The sequence below is a fragment of the Cyrtonyx montezumae genome, unplaced genomic scaffold, assembly GCF_038088225.1.
Source record: "Cyrtonyx montezumae isolate F1298 unplaced genomic scaffold, pur_monq_1.0 scaffold_13, whole genome shotgun sequence".
In the NCBI taxonomy this organism is placed as follows: domain Eukaryota; kingdom Metazoa; phylum Chordata; class Aves; order Galliformes; family Odontophoridae; genus Cyrtonyx; species Cyrtonyx montezumae.
Genome location: NW_027071859.1, coordinates 5,587,426 through 5,609,001, shown reverse-complemented (window position 1 = coordinate 5,609,001; position 21,576 = coordinate 5,587,426). Strand labels below are relative to the sequence as shown.

The 21,576-nt window shown below is 50.4% G+C and overlaps 3 protein-coding genes across 4 annotated transcripts in view; all 3 read left to right on the top strand.

Annotated features, from left to right (window-relative positions):
• Positions 1 to 21,576, top strand: part of CLU (clusterin) — a 212,328-nt gene that overhangs the window by 121,027 nt on the left and 69,725 nt on the right.
• Positions 93 to 9,306, top strand: LOC136044998 (nuclear GTPase SLIP-GC-like). Its single transcript, XM_065730602.1, has 18 exons — positions 93 to 158; positions 1,071 to 1,163; positions 1,250 to 1,364; positions 1,789 to 2,011; positions 2,418 to 2,624; positions 2,830 to 3,048; positions 3,318 to 3,493; positions 3,605 to 3,623; positions 4,120 to 4,200; positions 4,515 to 4,620; positions 4,712 to 4,845; positions 4,977 to 5,141; positions 5,415 to 5,572; positions 5,855 to 5,990; positions 6,534 to 6,642; positions 7,165 to 7,301; positions 8,604 to 8,694; positions 9,095 to 9,306. Exons 1-18 carry the CDS (start codon positions 131 to 133, stop codon positions 9,160 to 9,162), a joined length of 2,265 nt encoding a protein of 754 aa, XP_065586674.1. The 5' UTR covers positions 93 to 130; the 3' UTR covers positions 9,163 to 9,306.
• Positions 10,425 to 20,763, top strand: LOC136044978 (nuclear GTPase SLIP-GC-like). 2 transcript variants are annotated; one of them, XM_065730562.1, is made up of 19 exons: positions 10,425 to 10,558; positions 11,029 to 11,109; positions 12,316 to 12,417; positions 12,533 to 12,638; positions 13,092 to 13,314; positions 13,706 to 13,912; positions 14,475 to 14,693; positions 14,809 to 14,984; positions 15,332 to 15,350; positions 15,603 to 15,689; positions 16,215 to 16,320; positions 16,422 to 16,555; positions 17,056 to 17,220; positions 18,040 to 18,197; positions 18,562 to 18,694; positions 19,167 to 19,275; positions 19,917 to 20,053; positions 20,390 to 20,480; positions 20,642 to 20,763. In XM_065730562.1, the coding sequence occupies exons 2-19, from the start codon at positions 11,082 to 11,084 to the stop codon at positions 20,701 to 20,703; spliced, it is 2,262 nt and encodes a 753-aa protein (XP_065586634.1). In that variant the 5' UTR covers positions 10,425 to 10,558; positions 11,029 to 11,081; the 3' UTR covers positions 20,704 to 20,763. The 2 variants fall into 2 exon arrangements, with proteins under 2 accessions (XP_065586634.1, XP_065586635.1); XM_065730563.1 differs by lacking the exons at positions 19,917 to 20,053; positions 20,390 to 20,480; positions 20,642 to 20,763 and adding an exon at positions 19,416 to 19,763.

The window sequence follows — 21,576 nt, the reverse complement described above, 5'->3', positions numbered from 1 at the left end:
CAGGAGGCTCTTGCAGTGCTTCCATCTCTGTCCTGGGGCCACCACCTTCTGACATCTGAACTGCTGACATCTGGTTCCACTAAGGGACAGCACCTCACTACTTAGCTGAGTTTGACATTACTCCTTTACAATGGCAGAAGGAAGTTCCAGACCAAGTGGTGAGTTCAAGGGGATATCATGCTGTGTCCTCTGTCACCGTGAGCATCACTGAACCTGTAATTATGGAATTACGTAATTATGGAAAGACCTCCAAGAACACCAAGTCCAACCTCAACCCATCCCCGCCATGCCCAATGACCATGCCCTTAAATGCTGCCTCCTCTGAGGTGCACCCGATCTAGAGGCCTAGATCCACTCTCAGCATCTTCTCTGACCACCCTGAGGTGGGACATCACTGTGGCCTCCCAGTACCCAAAGGGGGCTATAGGAGAGCTGGGAGGGACTCTTTGTCAGGAAGTGTGGTGATAGAACAAAGTGCAATGGCTTCAAATTTAGGAGGAAATTCTTCACAATGAGGTGAGGCCCTGGCACTGTTGCCCAGAGAGCTGTGTGTGCCTCATCCCTGGAGGTGCCCAAAGCCATGGATGGGGCTTTGGTCTACGGGAGGTGTCCCCATGGCAGGGACTGGGGCTGGGTGGGCTTTAAGAGCCCTTCCAACCCAAACCACTCTGGGATTTTGTAGTTCAGTCTCACGAGCTTTAAAGGGATGCTCCCCCAGTGCTGCCAGGAGTGATCTTAGGACAAGGGGGAATGGTTTTAAACAAAGACAGGAGAGATTCAGGTTAGATATTAGGAGGAAGTTTTTCACTCAGAGGATGGTGACACACTGGAACAGGTTGCCCAGAGAGGTTGTGGATGCCCCATCCCTGGAGGCATTCAAGGATGTGGCTCTGGGCAACCTGGTGTGGTGGTTGGTGACCTTGCCCATGGCAGGGGATTGGAAGTAGATGATCTCTGAGGTCTTTTTCAACCCAGGCCATTCTATGATTCTATAATCTTCAGTGCACAAACCCTCTAGCAAGAACTTGAGAACAGATGCACTAACTAGGAATCCCCTTTCCTCTGACAAGGTGGCAATGATGATTCACTGGGAGAGACACCCAAGAAAAAGTGCAAGAGAGAGCAAACTCTTGAGGATGTGGAGCAAGAGTCTCTCAAGTACTGTGAGTAAGGAGGAGGCACAGTGCCTACTGACCCTGGGCTTGGAGCATGCCTCTCTGTGGCCCTGACCTCGATGTCTTCCCTGCAGGTAAAAAAATGCAAAGTGAACTAAAGTCCATCCTGGAGAAGTCCTCCCAGAAGCTGTCAGAATTCCTTCCAATACTCAGCCAGCCTGTGGCAAGAGAGGGGATCCTGTATCTCAGGTGAGTTGACAGATGGTTTTTTTCCTTAAAGGGCATCTTCTGATTCTTGTGTGAAAAGGGGCTGCCTGGAGCTTTTGCCTCATAGAACCATTCAGATTGGAAAAGACCTCCAAGATGCCCAAAGTCCAGTCCCAACACACTGATGTCCAACATGCCACCCTTTGAAAAGCACAAACCTATTGAACTCGTTTGAATGTTAATTAGGGTGGGGAGGCTCTGGTACTGCTGCCCAGAGAGCTGTGGGTGCCCCATCTCTGGAGGTGTCCAAGGCCATGGATGAGCCCTGTGCATCCTGGGCTAGTGTGGGGCAGCCAGCCCACGGCATGGACTGGGGTGGGGAGGGCTTTGAGGTCCTTTCCAACTCAACCACGCTGTGCTTCCATGATTCTATGAAGTTTTCCTTCTGCTCCCTCTCTGTTCCCAGGAACCGTCTCACGAGCTTGAAGCCTGACATTCTGATGGACCCCATTTACATCGGTCTCTTTGGCAGCACTGGGGCAGGGAAAAGCACACTGCTGAATGCCATCATAGACAAAAATTTCTTCTTGCCAGTGTCGGGGAGCAGTGCCTGCACATCCTGTGTGGTGCAGATCAATACAAGCCGCAGTAAACAGCATGAGGCCAAAATTCACCTGCTCACAGATGAGGCATGGATCATAGCTCTGTGTTTCTTGAATGTCTCCATGGAGGCACTCAAGATTGGGCTGGGTGGAGCTCTGAGCACCTGATGGAGCTGTAGGTGTCCCTGTTCATTTGGGGAGTTGGACCGGATGGCCTTTAAAGGTCCCTTCCAACTCAAATGATTCTGTGATTCAATGTTTGCTCTCAGAGGAGAGGGCAAAGAGGCTTAGCTGGCTTCTCCAGTGGGAAGCACAACTTGTTGGAAGAATGTGAGTTGGGGAGGATGTGTCCCAGTGGTCAACGTGTTCCCAAGGGAATGATGGGCACTGGTGCTGGTTCCTGCTGGTTTAGGAGTGCCAGGAGGGAGGAAGCGATGGAATTTTTTCCAGGCATCCAAGCCATAACTTCTGTATGTTTTATGTGTCCTGACAGGAGTGGAAGGATGAGCTGAAGGGTCTGGTAGCACTTGTGGACCCAAATGAAGACAGCGAGGACAACAGTGAAAGAAGTGAGGCTGCTTTGAAGATCTCTGCTATCTATGGGAAAGAAGCTGAAACTAAGAGTTATGAAGAGCTGTGCAGGATGAAACCCATGGTGTCCATTCCCCCTTCAAGATGTATCACTTTCAGGGAAACAACAGTGAGTAGCCCGTGTATTTCATAGAATCCCAGAACTGCATGATGATTTGGGTTGAAGGGGAACTTAAAGCCCATCCACTTCCAACCCATGGGCACAGGCACCTCCCATAGACCATGGGATGCCCAAACCTCATCCAACCCTGGTGGGGTTCTGGTGTCTCTGAAGTTCTTTGCTAAGGGGGTCACTGCTTTATTCACTTGCCCAGGCAGAAGAACTTTCGGACAAAATGTGCCCATATATCCGGAGTCCGACCAGTTCAAGAGGAGAAATGGGAGAAGAAGACAGAAAAATGCAGCTCTGGCCCCTGATCAAAAATGTAGAAGTGACTCTCCCATATTCACAAGTGATTCCAGAAGGTGTTGTGTTCGTGGATATTCCAGGGACAGGTGATTTCAACAGCAAAAGGGATGAGATGTGGAAAGAGGTGAGTGTGAGCCATCCCATGAGGAGTGTGGGAATACTTGCTTCTCTGCATGTGGCATGCTTCTGTTCCCTAAGGATTGGTGAATGAGAGGTCTGGGAGCCTCCATGGGGCTGTTGGGAAGACATACCTTATCAGAAGGTGCAGGATAGCATTCTGGTGTGGCATATAATGAGAATGAAAAGTGATGATAATGGGAATGAAAAGTGCTCAGCATCTCTTGTATATATCCCATCCTTTATTTTTGACTCTCCCCTTCCTGCCCCTTGCAGAACATCAACAAGTGCTCTGTCATTTGGGTGGTCAACTCTTTCCAGAGGATCCTGGGAGAAAAAATCCATGAGATGCTGCTGAGAGAGGGCATGAAGGCTTTCCAGTGTGGGATGTGCAGAGACATTTCCTTGGTGGCCACCAAGTCCGATGACTTGAATCTAGACGAATACAAATGGTAATGAAACAAGCAGGGTGGGTGATGCTGGGTGTCCCTTCTCCTTGCAGGAGCTGGGGACTGCTAAAATCATTCAAATGCATTATTTCTGCCTTGTTTTTATCTTTTCAGGGAAAAGAAGAAAAAAGATGTGAGTATTTTTCAGCCTTACATTTCTTCATCCCTTTCATAGAATCATAGAGTCATTAAGGTTGGAAAAAAAAACCAACCAAAGCCGCTAAGATCACCAAATCCAACAATCAACCTATTACCACCATGCCCACTCATAGAATGATAAAATCATAAAGGTTGCAAAAGACCTCCAAAATCACCAAGACCAACCCCAGCCCACCATCATCCCCTCTGACCATGTTCCCAAGTGCCACATCTCCACGGTTCTGGAACACCTCCTCAGATGGTGAGTCCATTTAAGGAAACTGGAGAAATTCCCTTATGAATCAGTATGACTTGAGCAGAACTGGTGGGCTTGGTACAGAAACCAGGAGCTCTGTGCAGTTCTTTGTTAAGAGAGTCCTTCATTAAGGAGAAATTGTCCTGAATGGTCCCATTTGGCCTTAGAATTTCAAGATCCCTAAAGCATTATCAGGAAATGTCAGAAATAATTCCTGTTCCTTCTCCCAATGTAGATAAATAAACACGATGCTATCCTGGAAAGGAATGAAGCTGTGAAACAGGAGAAGAGCCGAATGATAAAGAAAAAGCTTGAGGTAATGTTCCTTGGAGAACCTGGGGGGGTTGGCCTATGTCTGTATGACACTATTCTTCTGGGAGTGTATTAACAAACATTTTTCATGATGTCTGGTCACTATCTAGCAGCCTCTGCTTACTTTTTTTTTTGCTCTGTACTTGGGTCCATTTGGTCTTCCTGGTCATCTCCAGTTTAATTCTCCACTATCCATGAGAGAAACGCATGGGATTTGGTGGCGGGGATGTCCTCTGATCCAGCATTTCCCTCACGAAAAAGAAGAACCCAGATCCCATTGCTCTGCAGAGGTGAGCTTGCAGTCTTCGTGTCTTCCAGGAAAAGCTTCCGAGTGATTTGGAAGTGGTGCACAAGGCTGACCTCGTGTACACAGTCAGCGCCCGTGAGTACTGGCAGAAGGAGGCACTCAGCAAGGAGGAAACAGGTGATGGTTGGGTTTTCTGGCTGCAGGTAGCATGCAGGGATGCAATGCAGGGCTGTCCTCTATGCTCACCCAATCTCTCACCCTCTTGCAGAGATCCCGAAGCTGAGGGAGTATGTCCGCAGGTTTTACATCGAGCAGAAGAGGAATGTGCTAATGGATCACACCATGGAGGCTATCACCATTTTCTCTCTCATCTGGAATCTCCGGGCCAACAAACATGCTCAGGTTTGCCCAGAGCAGCTATAGGGAACAGCTAAAGGGGAAGGCATGGAGGCAACTGGGGCTGTGGTGGGGGTTTTTATGGCTCTGTTGTGATATTATTATTGTTATTCCCTTCTGTTGTCCATTGATTTCAGTACCAGCTTGCAAAAAGAAATCACTTGAGAGATATCATTGTGCAGAAGATCGCCGACTTGGAGAAAGATATTAAGGAGTGCTTCCTGCCCATCGAGCAGCCACTCAGGGAAGGTGTAGAGGAAGCAAAGAAGTCATATAAGACAGCTATCCGCAGTATCCTCAGTGTGGGTATAAAGCAGTTCTCTGCTTTGTGGTGACAGTGTCAGGGCTTGAGAAAACAGCATGGAGCTGCATCAGGGGAGGGTCAGGTGGGCATTAGGGAAAGGCTCTGCCCCAGAGGGCGGTGGGCAGGTCCCCAGTGCCAAAGAGACACTGCTCTCAGATGTATGCTCTTCAGATGGTCCTATGTGGAGCCAGGAGCTGGACTTGATGGTCCTTTTGGGTCCCTTCCAACCATGGCCAGGCTGTGCCTCATCCCGGTGCTTTCTGCTCTGCAGCGCAACCACGGGTACCAAGGTTTCCACCGGACCCTGAGGGCTGTGTGCCTGAAGAAGGGGGTCTATGCCTCCCGCACCTTCTACCGGATAGACATCAACAGCTCCTTGGCACAACCCATCTACGAAAAGATCGACATGAATTTTGGGAAGGTGTTCAGGTGAGAACCTGCCTGTATTCCCCCCCAGTTTTCATAGAATCGTTTGAGCTGTAAGGGATCCTTAAAGGCCAAATGATCCAACTCCCTTGCACTGGACAGGGGCACTTACTCAGAGCCCCTTCCAGCCTGACCTTGGCTATCTGCAGGGATATCCACCACCTCTCTGGACAACCTGTGCCAGTGCTTCATAGAATAGAATCATAGAATCCTGGGAGTGGGGAGGCCGTGGGCAGTACAGTGACATCGCCATTGTCCTTTCTGATAAATTTCCTACCCTGACAGGATCCAGATGGGCACCTGCTCCACACTGAAAACCTGCCTTGATGCTTTCAAAGAGGCTGTGCAGCAGAAACTACAGGAAGCCCAGATCAAACTGATGGCCGACAGTGAGCACAAGCTGGCATTCCTCAAGCAGGAGGTACACTTGCCTTACAAGGGGAGCAAGAGGAGATGGAAAGAGAAAAAGCACTGCTTATGTAAGATCTGTGCAGATAACTTGCTCTATTTGGAGCTTCTGGAGAAGACACACCTGGTCTTCAGCAAGCATGATCTTCAGCATAGTTAGGAGTTCTTGCACTCTTTCTTGAGTCCTGGAATAAAACTTCCAGTTGGACATCTTCATATTAACTCAGAGCAGTGGAAAAGTGATGCCCACTGGTCGTTTGTTAAACACCACACTCCAATTTAGGTCATCGTTAAGGGGTAATTAATATGAAGTTGTTAGCTTAGGTCTTCTGCAAAAGAGCAGTGATGCAGAGGCACAGCTGCCCAGGGAGTGCTGGGGTCACTGTCCCTGGAGGTGTTTCAGAACTGTGAGGATGTGGCACTGAGGGATGTGGGCAGTGAGCACGGTGGGGGTGGGCTGGGGTTGGTGTTCTTAGAAGTCTTTTCCAACCTGAATGATTCTATGATTGTATGACTGTCGTGCTGGTGGGCAAGCATTATGAACTTATTCTTGCAGACAGACTTCATTGTCGGTGAGGCTGAGAAATTCATCCTCCAGAAGAAAGCAAAGATCTACCAATCCCTTGTAGTATCCATTCAGAATGACCTGATGCTCTGCTACGAAGGTTTGACCATCACCTTTGTCCTGAATGTTCTTTCGATTTTAACAGAATAACCCCAATAAGAGCTGAGCAGAAGTTGTGCAGGTTTACAACCTGCCTATAGAAAGACTGGGAAAAAATCCACAGGGAAAAGGATCATCTGTTAGGTGGTCATCAACTCACAGAGATTTCTGAAGTCCAAAGCTCAAATATGGAAATTTCCCTGCCTGACTTATTCTAATTTAATTTTTGTAAACTACAGATGTTTTCTAGCACCAATTCATTCCTATTCATGTCTCTGAAGGGAAGCAAAACAAATAAGCTCCTGAATCTTTCTTCCTTCCTTTCCTATCAGTAGGTGGCATACTTAGGAAACAAAAATGTTAAAATCCAGCTGGGTGAATGCAGGTCCCTGGCATGAGCAGAGGAAGCTGGGCCACCTTCTTTAGAAGACTACAGCCGTGACCTTGTCCCTTTCCCAAACCATAACGCTGTCCCTGCTCCCTTGGGCTGGACCCCAATGTGACAGTGACCCTTTTGCCACAGAGGCCACTGCAGTGAGAGGACTACAAGCCTACCAGAAGATGCAAACTGTCCTTAGCAATGGTATCATGAGAGCGGTGGAAAGCGGGATGTTCGAGAGAGCTGAGAACAGCATGAGAGAGCATCTGCGGGACCTGAAGGTGAGTTGTGTGGCTTCGTGTTCCTTGGGGACCTCTTCACAGTTGTGGGCAGCGCTTTGCAGGTAGAGGACAACGTCCCCAAAAGGGATCTTGTGAACATTTGTGATAACAGGAGAGTATTTCCATGTGAGACGTCGGCTCACTCGTGGTTCTTGGTGATGGTTCTGCTCACATCCTGCACTCTTAGACTGTAGTCACAGTCACAGAATCACAGAACCATAGGGGTTGGAAGGGACCTCTGGAGATCTCCCAACCCAAGCCCCTGCCAAAGCAGGCTCCCTGTAGTAGGTTACAGAGGAAAGTGTCCAGCTGGGCTTTGAATATCTCCAGAACAGGAAACCACCCCATCTCTGGGCAGCCTGTTCCAGTACTCCATAACCCTCACAGTAAAGAAGTTACACCTCATGTTTGTATGGAACTCCCTGGTTTCCAGTTTGTGCCCATTGCTCCTTGCCACTGGGCATCACTGAGAAAGACCCCCATTCTCCTGATCCCCACCTTTCATATACTGATCAGCACTGATCAGATTCCCTCTCCCCTTCTTTTCCCCAGGCTGAGCACCCTCAGGGCTCTCAAAGTTTCCCCATCAGGAGGTGTTCCAGGCCCCCACCATCTCTACAGACCTCTGCTGGGGCTCTATCCATCAGTTCCCTGTCACCCTTTGAACTGGTGTGTCTAGCACTGGGCACAGTGCTCCAGAGGTGGCCTCACCAGGGCAGAGCAGGGAGAATGATCACCTCCCTCTCCCTGTTGGCCATGCTCTGTGCAATGCATCCCAGGGTCCCATTGATTTTCTCGGCCATCAGGACACACTGCTGGCTCATGTTCAACCATTGGTCAACTGTTGGTTAATTGTTGGTCAGCCTGTTGTCCACCAGGACACCCAGGTCCTTCTCCACAGACTTCCTTTCCATCAGCTCAGCACCTAACACATACTGATGTGTTCAGTTATTCCTCCCCACATGTAGGACTCTACAGTTGCCCTTGTTGAACTGCTCTTCACCATTCAGCATGCTCAGCATGATGCATTTTTGCTTTACCTAAAGAGGTTCTGCTCTGGAAAGATTTAATCTCTGGAAAGATTGAGCCCTATCAGAACAGCCGTGCTCCATTCTGAGCTGTTGGCTTGTGCTGCAAACCACCCTCTCTTTCTCATGCACCAGCACCAGGGATCAGGCCAGGAAAAGACAGGTGGTGGCTGCTCCTGTGCTTCCCCTGCTGGGAGGTGACTGGGTACACTGGGGGGATGAGGAGCTCTACTTCTCTCCCCTGCTGATGTGCTTGGCAATGTGATGGCTGCAGGAGCAGATCACCAAGAAGCTGGAGGAGGACTTCTCCAACATGCTCAGCCTTGCCTTTTGCCCCTGGGAGCAACTGGATGGCAAGCTGCCAGGTATGACCCCGTACATGGGATGGGGGCTCTTTATGCAGGTCCCACAGCCCCTACCTGAGGATGTGACAGGGGTGGGTGACAGGGTGAAGTGAACATCCAGAGCTGCAGTCTCACCATGAACTGCTTTCCTTGGGTTCCCTTGGGGGTCAGAGGGAGATGCCATAAGTAAACAGGGTGCCCACATCCCAACCAAAGCCTCAGGACTTGCCAGCTTGCCCCAGAGCTCTGCATTCTACAATCCCCAAATCCATAAACATGGCTATGGACACAGGTTTGGTGATGGGGACAAATCAATCCCAGCTGTGTGTGTTGACTCCCTCGAGCACTTGCATGGAGGAATCTCCCCTGTTCCCCAGAGGTAGATGTCCATCTGACTCTAACAGACTTCTTTGTCTTGCAGACTTGCAGAATGAATTCTTGTGCATCAACTTCATTCACAAGACCCTGCAGTCAGTGAAAACCTCTTAGATAGCTGCAGGAATTGCCTCTGATGGTGAGGTTTTATTATTCGTGGTAGTGGCTGGTTCTCTTTACGCTGTGACTTCACAGGAAATCATCTCCAATGTTTTTTGTTTCCTCTTACAAAGCATTTCTGAGGTATTTTGTATGCATTTTGTATCCTGATTTTACCAGACAGGTTTATATTGCTCTTGATGCTTCAGATTTTTCTATTAAAATAAAAATGTTATAAACAAACCTGAGTGTACTTCCTGTGCTCCCGTGAAAGCCTCAAACATGCTGGGGGAGTGCTTCCCTCTGCAGAACAATCCAGTGCAAAGCAGAGGTGATGGGGTTGCATGGGGCACAGGTACTAAATGTGCTCTGGGCTCAGAGGGGGACAGAGGTGTCTCAGTAGCTCCAAACTCCAACCAGAAATAGAAGAAACCTTCCCCATGAGGATCAGAATTAGAATCATTGAACTATTCAGGTTGAAAAGGATCCTGAAGTCCAACCCCAACCCACTTCCACTATGCCCACTGACCACGTCCCTTAGTGTCACGTTCCCATGGTTCCTGGATGCCTCTGGGGATGATGACCCCACCACCTCCCTGGGCAGCTGTGCCACTGCATCACTGCTCTTTCAGAGCAGAAATCGTTCCTAATATCCAAACTGACCCTCCACAGCACAGGTGGGTTTGTACAACCAAGGTCTTGTTCAAGTGCTGTCAGAGGACTTGAAGCTTCCAGAGGAAAACAGTGAAGATCCTAATGGATATTCAAAGGGGGAATGTAATCAGCAGAGAGCTGGAGAAGGAGATGTAGAAAAAGAGTATCTGCTCCTTTAGGGGTGTGTGATTATGGACCTTCTTGAAGGCAACAAGGGATAATCAGAAAGCTGGGGAGCGATGGGGACCAAGTCTGGTCACTCCTGATTGATAAGGACGGAGATGGAATGTGGGAACATTGGTTGGTTCAAGCAATGGAGCGAGGATCTCTGGATTAGGATGATAAGAAGTAAAGAAATAGAAGCAATAAGCAAAGGCAGAGACAATGACAACAACAACAAAAACCCAGCAATCATGGGGCTGTGCACTGACAGCAGACTTCGTTTGCATCAGCACTTGCACAGTGCAAAACTTGCTCCACTGTTCAAGAGCGTTGTCACTGCTGTGAGCAGGGCAGTCATGGAAACAGTGGCACAAGGGAAACTGGCTCAGCCCCAGAGGGGCGGTGCATGGCACGGGCAGGGCTTTGGGTGTCAGCTTCTGCTTCTCCATTCTTGAGAGAAGAGCAAGAGGAAGGTGAAGGCAAGGTTGCAAAATTCCATTTCTTGGTTGCTTTTGGATGACCTCCTAGTCAAGCCTTCGGACGCCTCCATCCTGTTTGAACACACCTGGACGTTGGAAGTGTTTGCAGAGCACAGGTGAGAGAAGCCACCCACAGTGGGGGGGACTGTTTCCATCCATGGGTGCCCTCAGAATGCAAACCTGGGCAGCCCATCAGGGTGTCCTCAGCTGCAAGAAGCATGGAGGCAAATGCTTGGGGTGCAGCTGGGGCAGTGGGCTGGTGCTGCCTGCCCAAGTGAGGGGGAGATGCTCCTGGTGATAAACAGCCCTGTGAGGAAAGCTGGCCCAGGCACCGCAGTCTAAGCATCAGCCCTGCTTCGCTGATGAGTGTGGGTTGATGATTAACCCAAAGAATCATAAAAAAAAAAAAAAAAGTGCATGGAGTTTCTTCGAAACCCAGAGCAAACTCTGGACATGTGAGTCGATCAGGAATGTGGTTGTGCCCAGGTTCACACCTGGGGCTGTGCTGCGTGTCAGGGCATGATACCAGTGGCACAGGCTGCACAATTGGTAATTACCTCTTTCTTTTTTTTTATCCCCCAGGCAGCTCTGGAAGCACAGAGTTGGTTGTAAGCTGCACATCCCAGTGGTGGAAAGACTATGGAGGGGTCCCATGAAATGGCAGATGGTGAGCACTGTGTCCCATGCTGTCCCTGTTCCTGTTCCCAACAAGCTCGGAACAAATCTGCTTTCACTTGCTTGCAGGTTTGCTACAGGGAAAGCTTTCTTTTAGATAGGCAGCAGGAGCTGGGAAGCCACAGCTTCTCTTTAATCTGCATTTCCTGGCAGAGGAATTGGCCTCCCAAAGCCTCCCCACATGACACAGGGACAAAGAGGAGGTTCAGGCTGGATATCAGGAAACATTTTTTCTCCCAAAGAGCGGTGATGCAGTGGCACAGCTGCACGGGGAGGTGGTGGGGTCACTGTCCCTGGAGGTGTTCCAGAGCTGTGGGGATGTGGCACTGAGAAATGTGGTCAGTGGGCACGGTGGGTGGGTCAGGGCTGGACTTAATGATCTCAGAGTTCTTTTCCAACTGGAATGATTCTGTGATTCCATCAGCACAGGGGAGTAGGGAAGGGCTCTGCCCCAAGCTCACGTGTGCCCTTACCCAAACAAACACGAGCTTCAAGGAACTAGCTTTATGACATTGTTTACTGTGAACCTGGAGCTATACACCAGGAAAAGAAAGGTAGAAAATGAGAAGGAGGAGTCAGTGAAAACTGCACTCAGAGATGAGTCACCTGGTAGCAGGCAGGAAGTGAAGATGTGCCACTGAGGCTCCTGATACCATTTCTGCAGAAATATTGCAAATGGTTTTCACCCCCCTCTGGACTTCTACATGCTTAGGGCCACTTTTGTTGCTTTTCTTTGCGGTATGAAGTGTAAAGCCATCGACCTGCCTGAAATAGCCATCCAAGAGAGGCTCCTGCTGCGGGTGAGACACCTGCATTACACATGGTGTAGGCAGGAAAAGTTGTGGGTGCCCCATCCCTGGTGGTACCCAAGGCCACGGATGGGGCTTTGGTCTATGGAAGGTGTCCCTGTGGCAGGGCTTGGGGCTGTAAGGTCTCTTGTTACCCAAACCACTCCGGGATTCCACAGGTCTATGTATCCCATCCTATTGGAGACTTGTGACCTAACGCTAGCATATCTATCACACCAACCCTGCTCTGCTCCTTCTGCTCTTTCTGTCAGTGCTCAACACAAACCCCATCCAGCAGCCATCTGTTTGGCCAAGGGGATCTGAGGGCTGACACAAGGTTTGCTCTTGCATCCCCACTTGGGCTGTCCATGGAGTGTTGGAAGCACAGATTCACACCTCTATCCTTTCAGACCCCTTCAGTGAAGAAGAGGACAGTGCAGCTGTGATTCCCCCGAAGCAACCACGCTTGCAGCTGCCTTTCCAGCAGGATGAACAGAAGACACTCAGGATCTGTGAGTGCAGGGAGCCACGTGCATGGCACCAGGGCCATGGTTCAAGGTTCAGAGGGGGGCTACAGCCTTGTTTCTACACACTGGGATGATCATGTGAACCAACTCTCCCTTCCAGATGAGAGCATTGAGAGCAAGGCCAGAAAAATTCTGAGCACCTCCTGCCAGAAGCTGAACCACCTCTTTCTGCTCAAGGACATGCCTGGGAACATAGCCTATCTCCGGTGAGTCTGCAGCTGAGGAGTCCCCACAAACCTTGCTTTCCTTTGTCGGTGCACTGTGCCCAGCTCCAAGGCTTGGCTCTGCTCTGAGGTTTTGGCAGACATCAATTTCTAGGGAGAAGATGAAAACTGAGAATCACTGCTGGGATCCCTGAGGAGGGTGCACTCCTGAGAGTCCGAGCAAGTTGTGCCCTGACGGCTCTGTGCCATGGGGAGGTTGAAGGTCCTTGCTGGCATCCTATGGATGCATCAGAGAGAGGTCACTGGAGCTGCTCCCCCATTCTTGCATGGGCTCACCAGGGTTTGGGGCAGGGAAATGAGGGATGCTGGGGAGCATGGGTTGTGCTTTCGTAATAACTCCTTTCACTGTGGCTATAGCATCTCGCAAGGAGAAAGCTCCTTTGATATTCGCATCTGCCGTGGTGCTCAGAATTCCTCGTGCATCCCTTCCCCCAGGGACCGCATCACCACCCTCAACTCCAGACCTGCCTTGGAGCCCCTCTACATTGGGCTCTTTGGGAGCAGTGGCGCGGGGAAGAGCACGCTGCTCAACACCCTCCTGGGCAAACGCTTCTTCCTCCCGGTGTCGGGGGTCCGCACGTGCACGTCCTGCCAGGTCCATGTCAGTGTCTGCAAGAGCAAGAATTATGAAGCCAAGATTTTTCTCCTCTCAGATGAGGTAAGGCTGTATTCCAAGCCCTGCAGTGGAAGGGTGCCCAGCACCATGGCCGGGGACTGGGGGCACCCTCCCAGGAGGAGCCCCCACTGATCTCTGCTCCCTGTGCCAGGGCTGCAGCACCCACCCAGCACAGCAGTGCTGCTGATGGGCAGCTCCTGGGCTCCAGGCTGTGCACAGTACCCCTGGGCTGCCCTGGGCACTGCTGAGCAGAGCCCAGCTCTGTCTCTTTGCACCTACTGTGGGGATTTATGGCTATGGATCAGTGGCCATGCTTGCAGAGAGAGGGGGCCTTGCAAACCCTGCACTGCTCCCCATTGCTGACCACAATTGAAGCCACTCCTGCTCCAATCAACGAAAACCATGCTGCTGCATAACACGCTTCTCTCTGCAGGAGTGGAAGGAGGAGGTGAGGAACATGGTCACACTCCTGGAGAACAGAGGTGAGAACGAGACTGACAGCGATCTGGAGCACGCCGTTAAAGTGCTGAAGGCTATCTATGGGGAAGGAGCTGATGGAAAATCTTATGAAGACCTGATGAGAACCAAGCCTGTGGTCACTATTCCTCCCTCAAGAGTTATCACTCTGCGAAAGACAGAGGTGAGCACGTGGATGCTCTCCAGGGCTCCTCCTCCTGCATCTGCTTGAGCAGCCCCAGCTTTTCACTATTGCTAGCACCATTACTTGCAGGGGAAAGAGGTCTCTAGCACATGCTTTGCTTGTGGGGAGCCTCAGTCAGGCTTTGCTTGCCACTATGTTGTCTTCTTGTGTCCAGATGGATTATTTGTTACAGTGCTTCTCATTGTGAGCACTGCACTTCTCATATCACTGCTTCCCTTTTGGTGGTTTGCTCTTTTCAAGCTGCTTGGAAGGTTTATCCCTGTAGAGAATCTGAGAATCATTAGGTTGGAAGAGGGCTTTAAGGTCACCAAGTCCAACCATCACCCCAGCAACCACCCAACCATGTCCCTTGGTGCCACATCCACACTTCTCTTAGCTCCCTCCAGGGCTGGGGACCCCAACACTACCCTGGGCAGCTCCTTCCAGTGACTCACCGCCCTCTGCATGAAGGAATTCTCCATAAGATCCAACCTAAACCTCCCCTGGCACAATTTGAGACCATTAGTGGGACTCAAACATTGAATTGCTCACGGTGTCCCAGGCAGAAGACCTCTCCAATGAGCTGGACCCATACATCCGCAACCAGGATGGCCTCGAGGGGGTCGGGGTGGTGGACAGCGAGCAGATGCGGCTCTGGCCCCTCATCAAGCAGGTGCAAGTGACTCTCCCCCCATCTAACCTGGTGCCAGAAGGTGTCATCTTTGTGGACATCCCAGGGACAGGCGATGCCAACAAGAAGAGGGATGAGATGTGGAAAGAGGTGAGTGGCACTGGGGGCAATGCAGCGGGTTGGGGAGCACTGGGGTTCTAACGCGAGGGAGGTGCCCTCGGTGCTCACGCGTCCTGCCTGATTTTTCTCCTCTCATTCCCCCAAGAGCATCCTGCAGTGCACATCCATTTGGATCGTCGCTGAAGTTGAACGTGTTTCTGGGGCCAAAGCACATGAAATCATGGTGCAAGAGGCAATTAAAGCTTGCCAGGTCGGCAAGTGCAGTGATATCACCTTGGTGATCACCAAGATGGATAAGATTAACGTGGATGAATACTTGAGGTAGGGAGCAGCTCCATCCTGATTCTGGGCTGCAGAAGGACAGGCTGCCTCATCCCCACTGCTTGCTGCCTGTCCAGCTGCATTCCCCACTGATAGGTCTTCTTCTTAAAATCATTACACATTCAAAAGCACCGGTACCCAGATCTGTGTCTGGGGTTTATAGCAGGATCCCCCATCACTACACATCCCCCATGCTTTTGTTGTGGTCTCTCTGACCACCCTCCTCCTTTGGCACAGCGATACTGCTGTGGGCTGGCACCTTGCAGCGAGCTGACACCAGCACATGCTATAGGGTTCAGCCTCACTGTATCTGCTAAAAGCCTTTTTTTCTTCTTTTCATTTCCCAGGGACCACCCAGGGGCATCAGTGAGTATCTGCTGGCTGATTTCAGAGGTCAAAACCCACATCCCTTTTCTAACTGCCTATTTCCATAGAGCAGAAGTGCACAGTCTCTCTGTGGAGGATGGCTGACGTCTCCCATGGATGTAATGGGGGGAGCACTGGTCTCTTGCTGGGGGGGGGGGCTGCACACTGGAGCTGCTCCAGACTTGCTGGCTGCTTTGCCTTGGTGCAGGGGGGATGTTCTCCTTGTAACAATTGATACTGTTTGCCATATAGAGGAATGTCAGCAAGCGTGATGCCATTCTGGAGAAGAAACAAGAACTGAAAGCAAAAAAGACCAGAACATTAAGGGAGAAGATGAAGGTAGAGTCATTCTTAACATGGCTGTGAAGCATCATTCAGCCTTTATTTTGGTAACAAAATCATCAGTTACGGTGCTGATGCCTCTGCATATGTCTTCCCATAAAATACATTAGTTCTCCTTACAGAGATGTTTGCCTGGGAGGGTGTTGGGTCAGTAAGTTTGCAGATGACACCAAGCTGGGAGGAACTGTCAATCTGCCTGTGGGTAGGAAGGCTTTACAGAGGGATCTGGACAAGCTGGATCGGTGGGCTGAGGCCAACAGGATGTTCAGCAAGGTCCTGCACTTTGATCACATCAACCCTAGACAATGCTACTCAGAAAGAGCGGTGATGCAGTGGCACAGCTGCCCAAGGATGCGGTGGGGTCACCATCCCTGGAGGTGTTTCAGAGCAGTGGGGATGTGGCACTGAGGGATGTGGTCAGTGGGTACGGTGGGGATGAGCTGAGTTTGGAGAGGTCTTTTCCAACCTGAATGATTCTGTGATTGATGTTGCACATCACTTTTACACGCATGCTTGTTTCAGGGGAATCTACCCAGTGATGCAGAGGTCCTGCAGAAGCAGGAGCTGGTTTTCCCTGTCAGTGCCCAGGAGTATTGGAGCTCCACAGTCCTCAGCAAGGAGGATACAGGTATCGGGTGGGCTGGGGGTCTGCTGTGATCCTGCTGCCTGTGCTCTGATACCTGATAGTGTTGGGAAATCAATAGAGGTTGCATTTCTGTTATCTTTCAGAAATCCTCAGGCTGAGAGCCCATATCAAGAAGCTCTACCTGGACATGAAGCGAAGCCAGTTGCAAGACTACATGAAAGAAATCCTTGTTGTCTTCTCTCTGGTGGATGTTTATCACTCCACGCAGCTCAGCACGGTATGTCTGGTTGCAGCTGGAGGCAGCAGCTCCAGTATTGGCAGACAAATGTAAAACTGCCCCTGCTGCCCAAAGTGGAAATTTACTGCATGCATGGGTAAATTCAGCAGTGCCAGGAGACAAGGAGCATCCCTGGAGCATAGAACACCTTTTGCCCAGCACACCCAGCTGTGAAGATGCACCAAGGCCAATGCCTGCATGCAAAGCTGTTTTCTGGTTAGCCACTTGGTTCCCTTTGGAGAGGGTGAAAAAGCAAGAAAGCTGCAGAGCTTGGGAGAGCTTTGCCAGTCCTGCAGCCCCATTGCCTGCTGTCCCTGTCATTTTCCTAATCTTCTCAACCCTCTCCCATGGGGCTAGCAAGAGGACAGGTTCTAGCTTCCCCTCTGCTCTCATGGTTTACATTCAATCTACCCAGGAGTGTCCAGGGAGGACAATGCCAGAAGCCTGTTGACTTTGCAGTTAACAGCTGTGACAAGGTTTGTGCCATCTTGCTCTTACAGAATCCATCTGTGAGGAAGGATGAGCTTGACAAGTTCATATCAGAGAAGATCCAGGCTCTGAAGAAGAACTCTGAGGCCACTTTTGGCCATATGGATCTGCCTCTCATCAGCGGGGTGAAGTCTGCCCGAACCAAGCACAAGAGAAACATTGAGAAGCTCTTCATGGTGAGTGGCACAGGTCTTCCCCTTTCTCTGAGGCTGAATAGGATTATTTCTTTTTCTGTCCTGCCATTGCCATCACATCCAGTAACAGGTTGCCCAGAGAAGTTGCTGATGCCCCATCCTGTGTTCAAAGGCAGATGGGATGGGCTCTGAGCACCTTGATCTGGTGGGAATTGCCCTGCCCATGGCAGGGGTTGGAACTGAATGATCTTTATGGTCTCTTCCTACTCCAGCCATTATTTGATTCTTTGGTCTATGCCTCTGTGATTCTTTAGTTCTATGATTCAATGATTCTATGACTCTGTTATCAGCCAAGTTTCTCTTGCTCACTGATCACCAGAAAATGTTTTGAAGTCTGTGGGTACGAGATGAGCTATATTCTTGCTGCTGTTCAGTGTTACTTTAGCTCAGCCCAGGGAAAAACAAAAACAAAAAAACCAACAAAAACAAAAACAAACAAACCACGGACATGTTAAGGAGATGCCATGCCTAAAGACAATGGCCAGATGCCTGCCCAAGTTGCTCCATGACTACATGCCAGCAGGACTGGCCAAGTCTTCGATGTGCACCGGATGGGGATGTTGATGGGATGGCTGGGATGGCTTGGCTGTCCTGCTGGGGCATGGAGAGGCCTGGGAGGCCCACCATCTGAGAGTGGCTTCCTCCTACAGCTAGTGGAGAAGGTAGAAGTTCCAGAAGGTAGTATTGGCCTTATTTGTTTTAGTTTAGGAAGCTCTGCAGTTACATGAGAAGAGCTTGGCCTTGGGGGCAGCACTGCTACTGGGGGCTCTAGTCATGCCAGGTGGTTTTCTCCCTCTGCAGCAAGGCAAAACATCCACTGGCTTCCACAGGACCCTGAAAGCTGCGTGTGTGAGGAAGGGGGTGTACGTGTCCCGTGTCTTCAATCGCATTGACATCAACAACTGCCTGGCTGAGCCCATCTATGCAGAAATTAGGGTGATGTTTGCAAACATATTCAGGTGAGAACGGTGAGCGAGCAGGGAGCCATCCACACTCTCTTGGAAACTCAAAGAGAAGAGTTTTCCTGGAAAGTTGTCTGCAGATAACCTGGTCTGGGAAGCACAACGGTCTTGTCTTAAAATTGTGGAACCATTCAGACTGGAGGAGACCTCTAAAATCACCAAGACCAACTCCAACCCACTCTCACCATGCTTCCCCCTGCCCATGCTCCTCTCTCCTCCTCTGCAAACCTTTCCTCGGGGCTCCCCAGCTTCCCTGCCTCATGAACCCTCCTGTGCCTGGTCAAGGAGGGCCCAGGAGGGATGACAAGGTGGGGAAAAGCTTGCTGGGATCTAACAGTTGTTGTGGTCTTAACATACACAGAAAACAGGCGCTCACGAGGACCAGCCTGCAGAGCTTTATCAATGAGTTCAGCAAGGAGGTAAAAGACAAATTCAAGGACTTTGGGAGGATTACAAACTTGAACGGATCCAAGCTCAACTTTCTCGAGCAAGAGGTGAGTTTAAGATGGGGAAAGCTTAATATCCTTGTGTAGCTGGCACAGACCTGGGAGTTGGCAGCAGATCCTTGATGGACTCAGGGGGTGCAACACAGGGCAAAGTCAGAGCTGCAGAGTGCAAGCAGCTTTGGATGGAGGTCTGGAGCACCCTCTAACAACCAGCATCAGGTTGAACCTCAGAATGACACTCTATGGTTTGGCAGATGCCCTGCCTGGAGGTAGTGGAAAGTAAATGGGAACCCCAGGTGAGGCAGATCAGGATGGATCTGATGCCAAGCTGCAGAACTGATAACAAAGCCCCATGCTGCAGGGTGCCCCTGGGGACAGGGTGCAAATTCAGACTTCTAATGCATGCCTTGGAGGCCATGCTATTGAAATAACAGCCTGAAGACAGGCTCACTGTTTGCTCCTGCTGCTGGCCACTGAAGGTCTGGAGATGCTGGTAAATGCTCTGCATTAATTCCTGCAGACAGATGTCATCATGAGAGCTTTAGAAAGAGAAATTGTTTTGAAAAAGAAGGCTATCTATGAATCCCTTGAGTTGACCATCCAAACCATCCTGTCGCCGTGTTACGAAGGTAGGACTGGTTTTCCTGATAAGTTTGTGTTTGAGGCTGTGAGTTTGCATGGACAATTTTTCCCAGCTCTGGTATGGAGTTTTGGTATTTCTCTGAAGGAGGAAATGTAAATCTGTGCCCATGCCTGGTGCGCTCTGCAGGTCACAATCATCCAAGCAGTTTGAGTGTCAAACCCTATTGCAGAAATTCCATGTATTTTTGGTACCCTTGTCCCATCTTATGATGGATATGGCCTGAAGGGCTGAGGAAGGAGGTAGCTTGAAGCTTTTGCTGTTGGGTAAAGCAAATGTTTAGGATGGCACATGTAGCTCTGGGAAGAGGGAGATCAAGAGGTAGAAGTTTACCAGCAGAGGGTTCATGGGCTTTAACACGTGTTTTACACCTGATTACCAATCCAGCTCCTCTTTAAAGGTCTCCTATATCTTAGGAGAAATTTATTCTTCAAAAGAGTGGTGATGTAGTGGCACGGCTGCCCAGGGAGGTGGTGGGATCACGTGTTCTAGAGCTGTGGAGATGTGGCACTGAGGGATGTGGGCAGTGGGCACAGTGGGGGTGGGCTGGGGTTGGACTTGGGGGTCTGAGAGATCTTTTCCAACCTGAATGGTTCTGTGATTTTGATATTTCCCACCACTGCACAACAGAAGCCGCTAATATACGTGGGAAGGATTCTTGCGCGCGGATCAAAGCCACGCTGGTGCAGAACATTGAGCTGGAGGTGAGGAAGGCAATGTTTGAAAAGGCAAAAGAGAAGATGATGAACCAGTTCCAGGACCTGACCGTAAGTCATGGTGCTAAGATTGCTGCTGGAAGTCCAGTCCATTGGGATGGATGAGCAATGGTCTGATAGGGGGCACAGTGGTGGCGGGTTGAGGGATGGACTTGATCATCGTAGAGGTCTTCTTCAACCTCAGTGGTTCTATGATGCTATGACTTAATCCCCTCGTTTCCTGTGAATTCTCACTTTGTTCCCTTCCATTCCTGATTTCTGCCTCTGAGATTTCCTCCACATTACCTCAGCTTTTACGCTTCCCCAGCAAGCATCTTGGCCATGGCAGTGCCATCGCTCACGTTGGCCATCCCGGCAGAATGACGCTCTCATGCTCTCTGATTGCAGGAGCAGATGACCACCAAGCTCAGCAAGGACTTCCTCAGCATGCTGGGCGTTGCATTCTGCCAGAACAACCAACTGATGGGAGTGCTGCCGGGTAGGGCTCGGGCTCTGATTGGGCCATGACAGCTGGGAAGGACGTGGGGTGTGCATGTCCCCAGGGCCTTGCACCTCTCCATTCAACCATACTTCACCTGTCAGCATTCCATTAAGAAAAAGATAACAATCTGTATAAACTTTGTTCTGCTCTTCTTTCAGATTTTCAGGAAGAATGCCAGGAAATGCAGACCTTGCTGAGATCGCTGAGGCTACTGGACTGACTGGAAAGGCCCTGCAAGAAGGAGCTTTCTTCACTTTTCTTTTTTTTTAAGCAGTTTTAAGGAAAAAATATCGTTTTTAATCTGTTTGTTGCTTTTCTACGGTGGCCATCTTGCAAGGGGGGATATAAAAGAGGTTATGGGCTCAATGGAGCGGGCTTTTAAGGATCCAAGGAAGGTGTGGCTCTCCTGTGGGTCCGTGGCACATCGCAGCCCTCTTTGGGCTTTCCCCCTTGCTGACCTTGGTGCTTGCTGGAGCTGCCACCACATATGGCCATGTGTCAGGGAGCAGGGCAACCAGCGACGTGTATGTGATTAATTGCAACCGTCTGAAACATTCCTTGTAGGTCAGGTGTAGTGGGTTTTTTGTACTTATTCTTTTACAAAGGTGAATGCTTTTCTCCAGTGCCTTCTGGTTCTCAGGTAGAAGCCAGCAGAGTCAGACTGACGTCCGTCTGCAGCAAAGCTGCAGCCATGCACAACGAAACGGGCTGTGTGGTGCACGGAGAGGCACCCAAGGAAGGGTAACTCCTCTGGAAGTCCTTTGCCTGAGATCGAATAAAATATATAAGACAATACAAGACACAGCGTGGTGCCAGAGTGCGTGTGGTGCCATAGATCGGTGTGCAGCAGCGCCATAGGGCCCTACAGGGACACATCACGGTGCCATAGTGCACAGCAGTGACACAGGGCACAGCAGAGCCATAGCGCAGAGCAGTGCCATAGCGCAGAGCAGTGCCATAGCGCACAGCAGAGCCATAGCACAGAGCAGTGCCATAGCGCTGAGCAGTGCCATAGAACGGTGCCCCCGCCCCATGGCCTCTCCCTCCTGTTGCCCCCCTCCCCTCCGCTGCCCGCCCCGGGGCGGGGACGGCT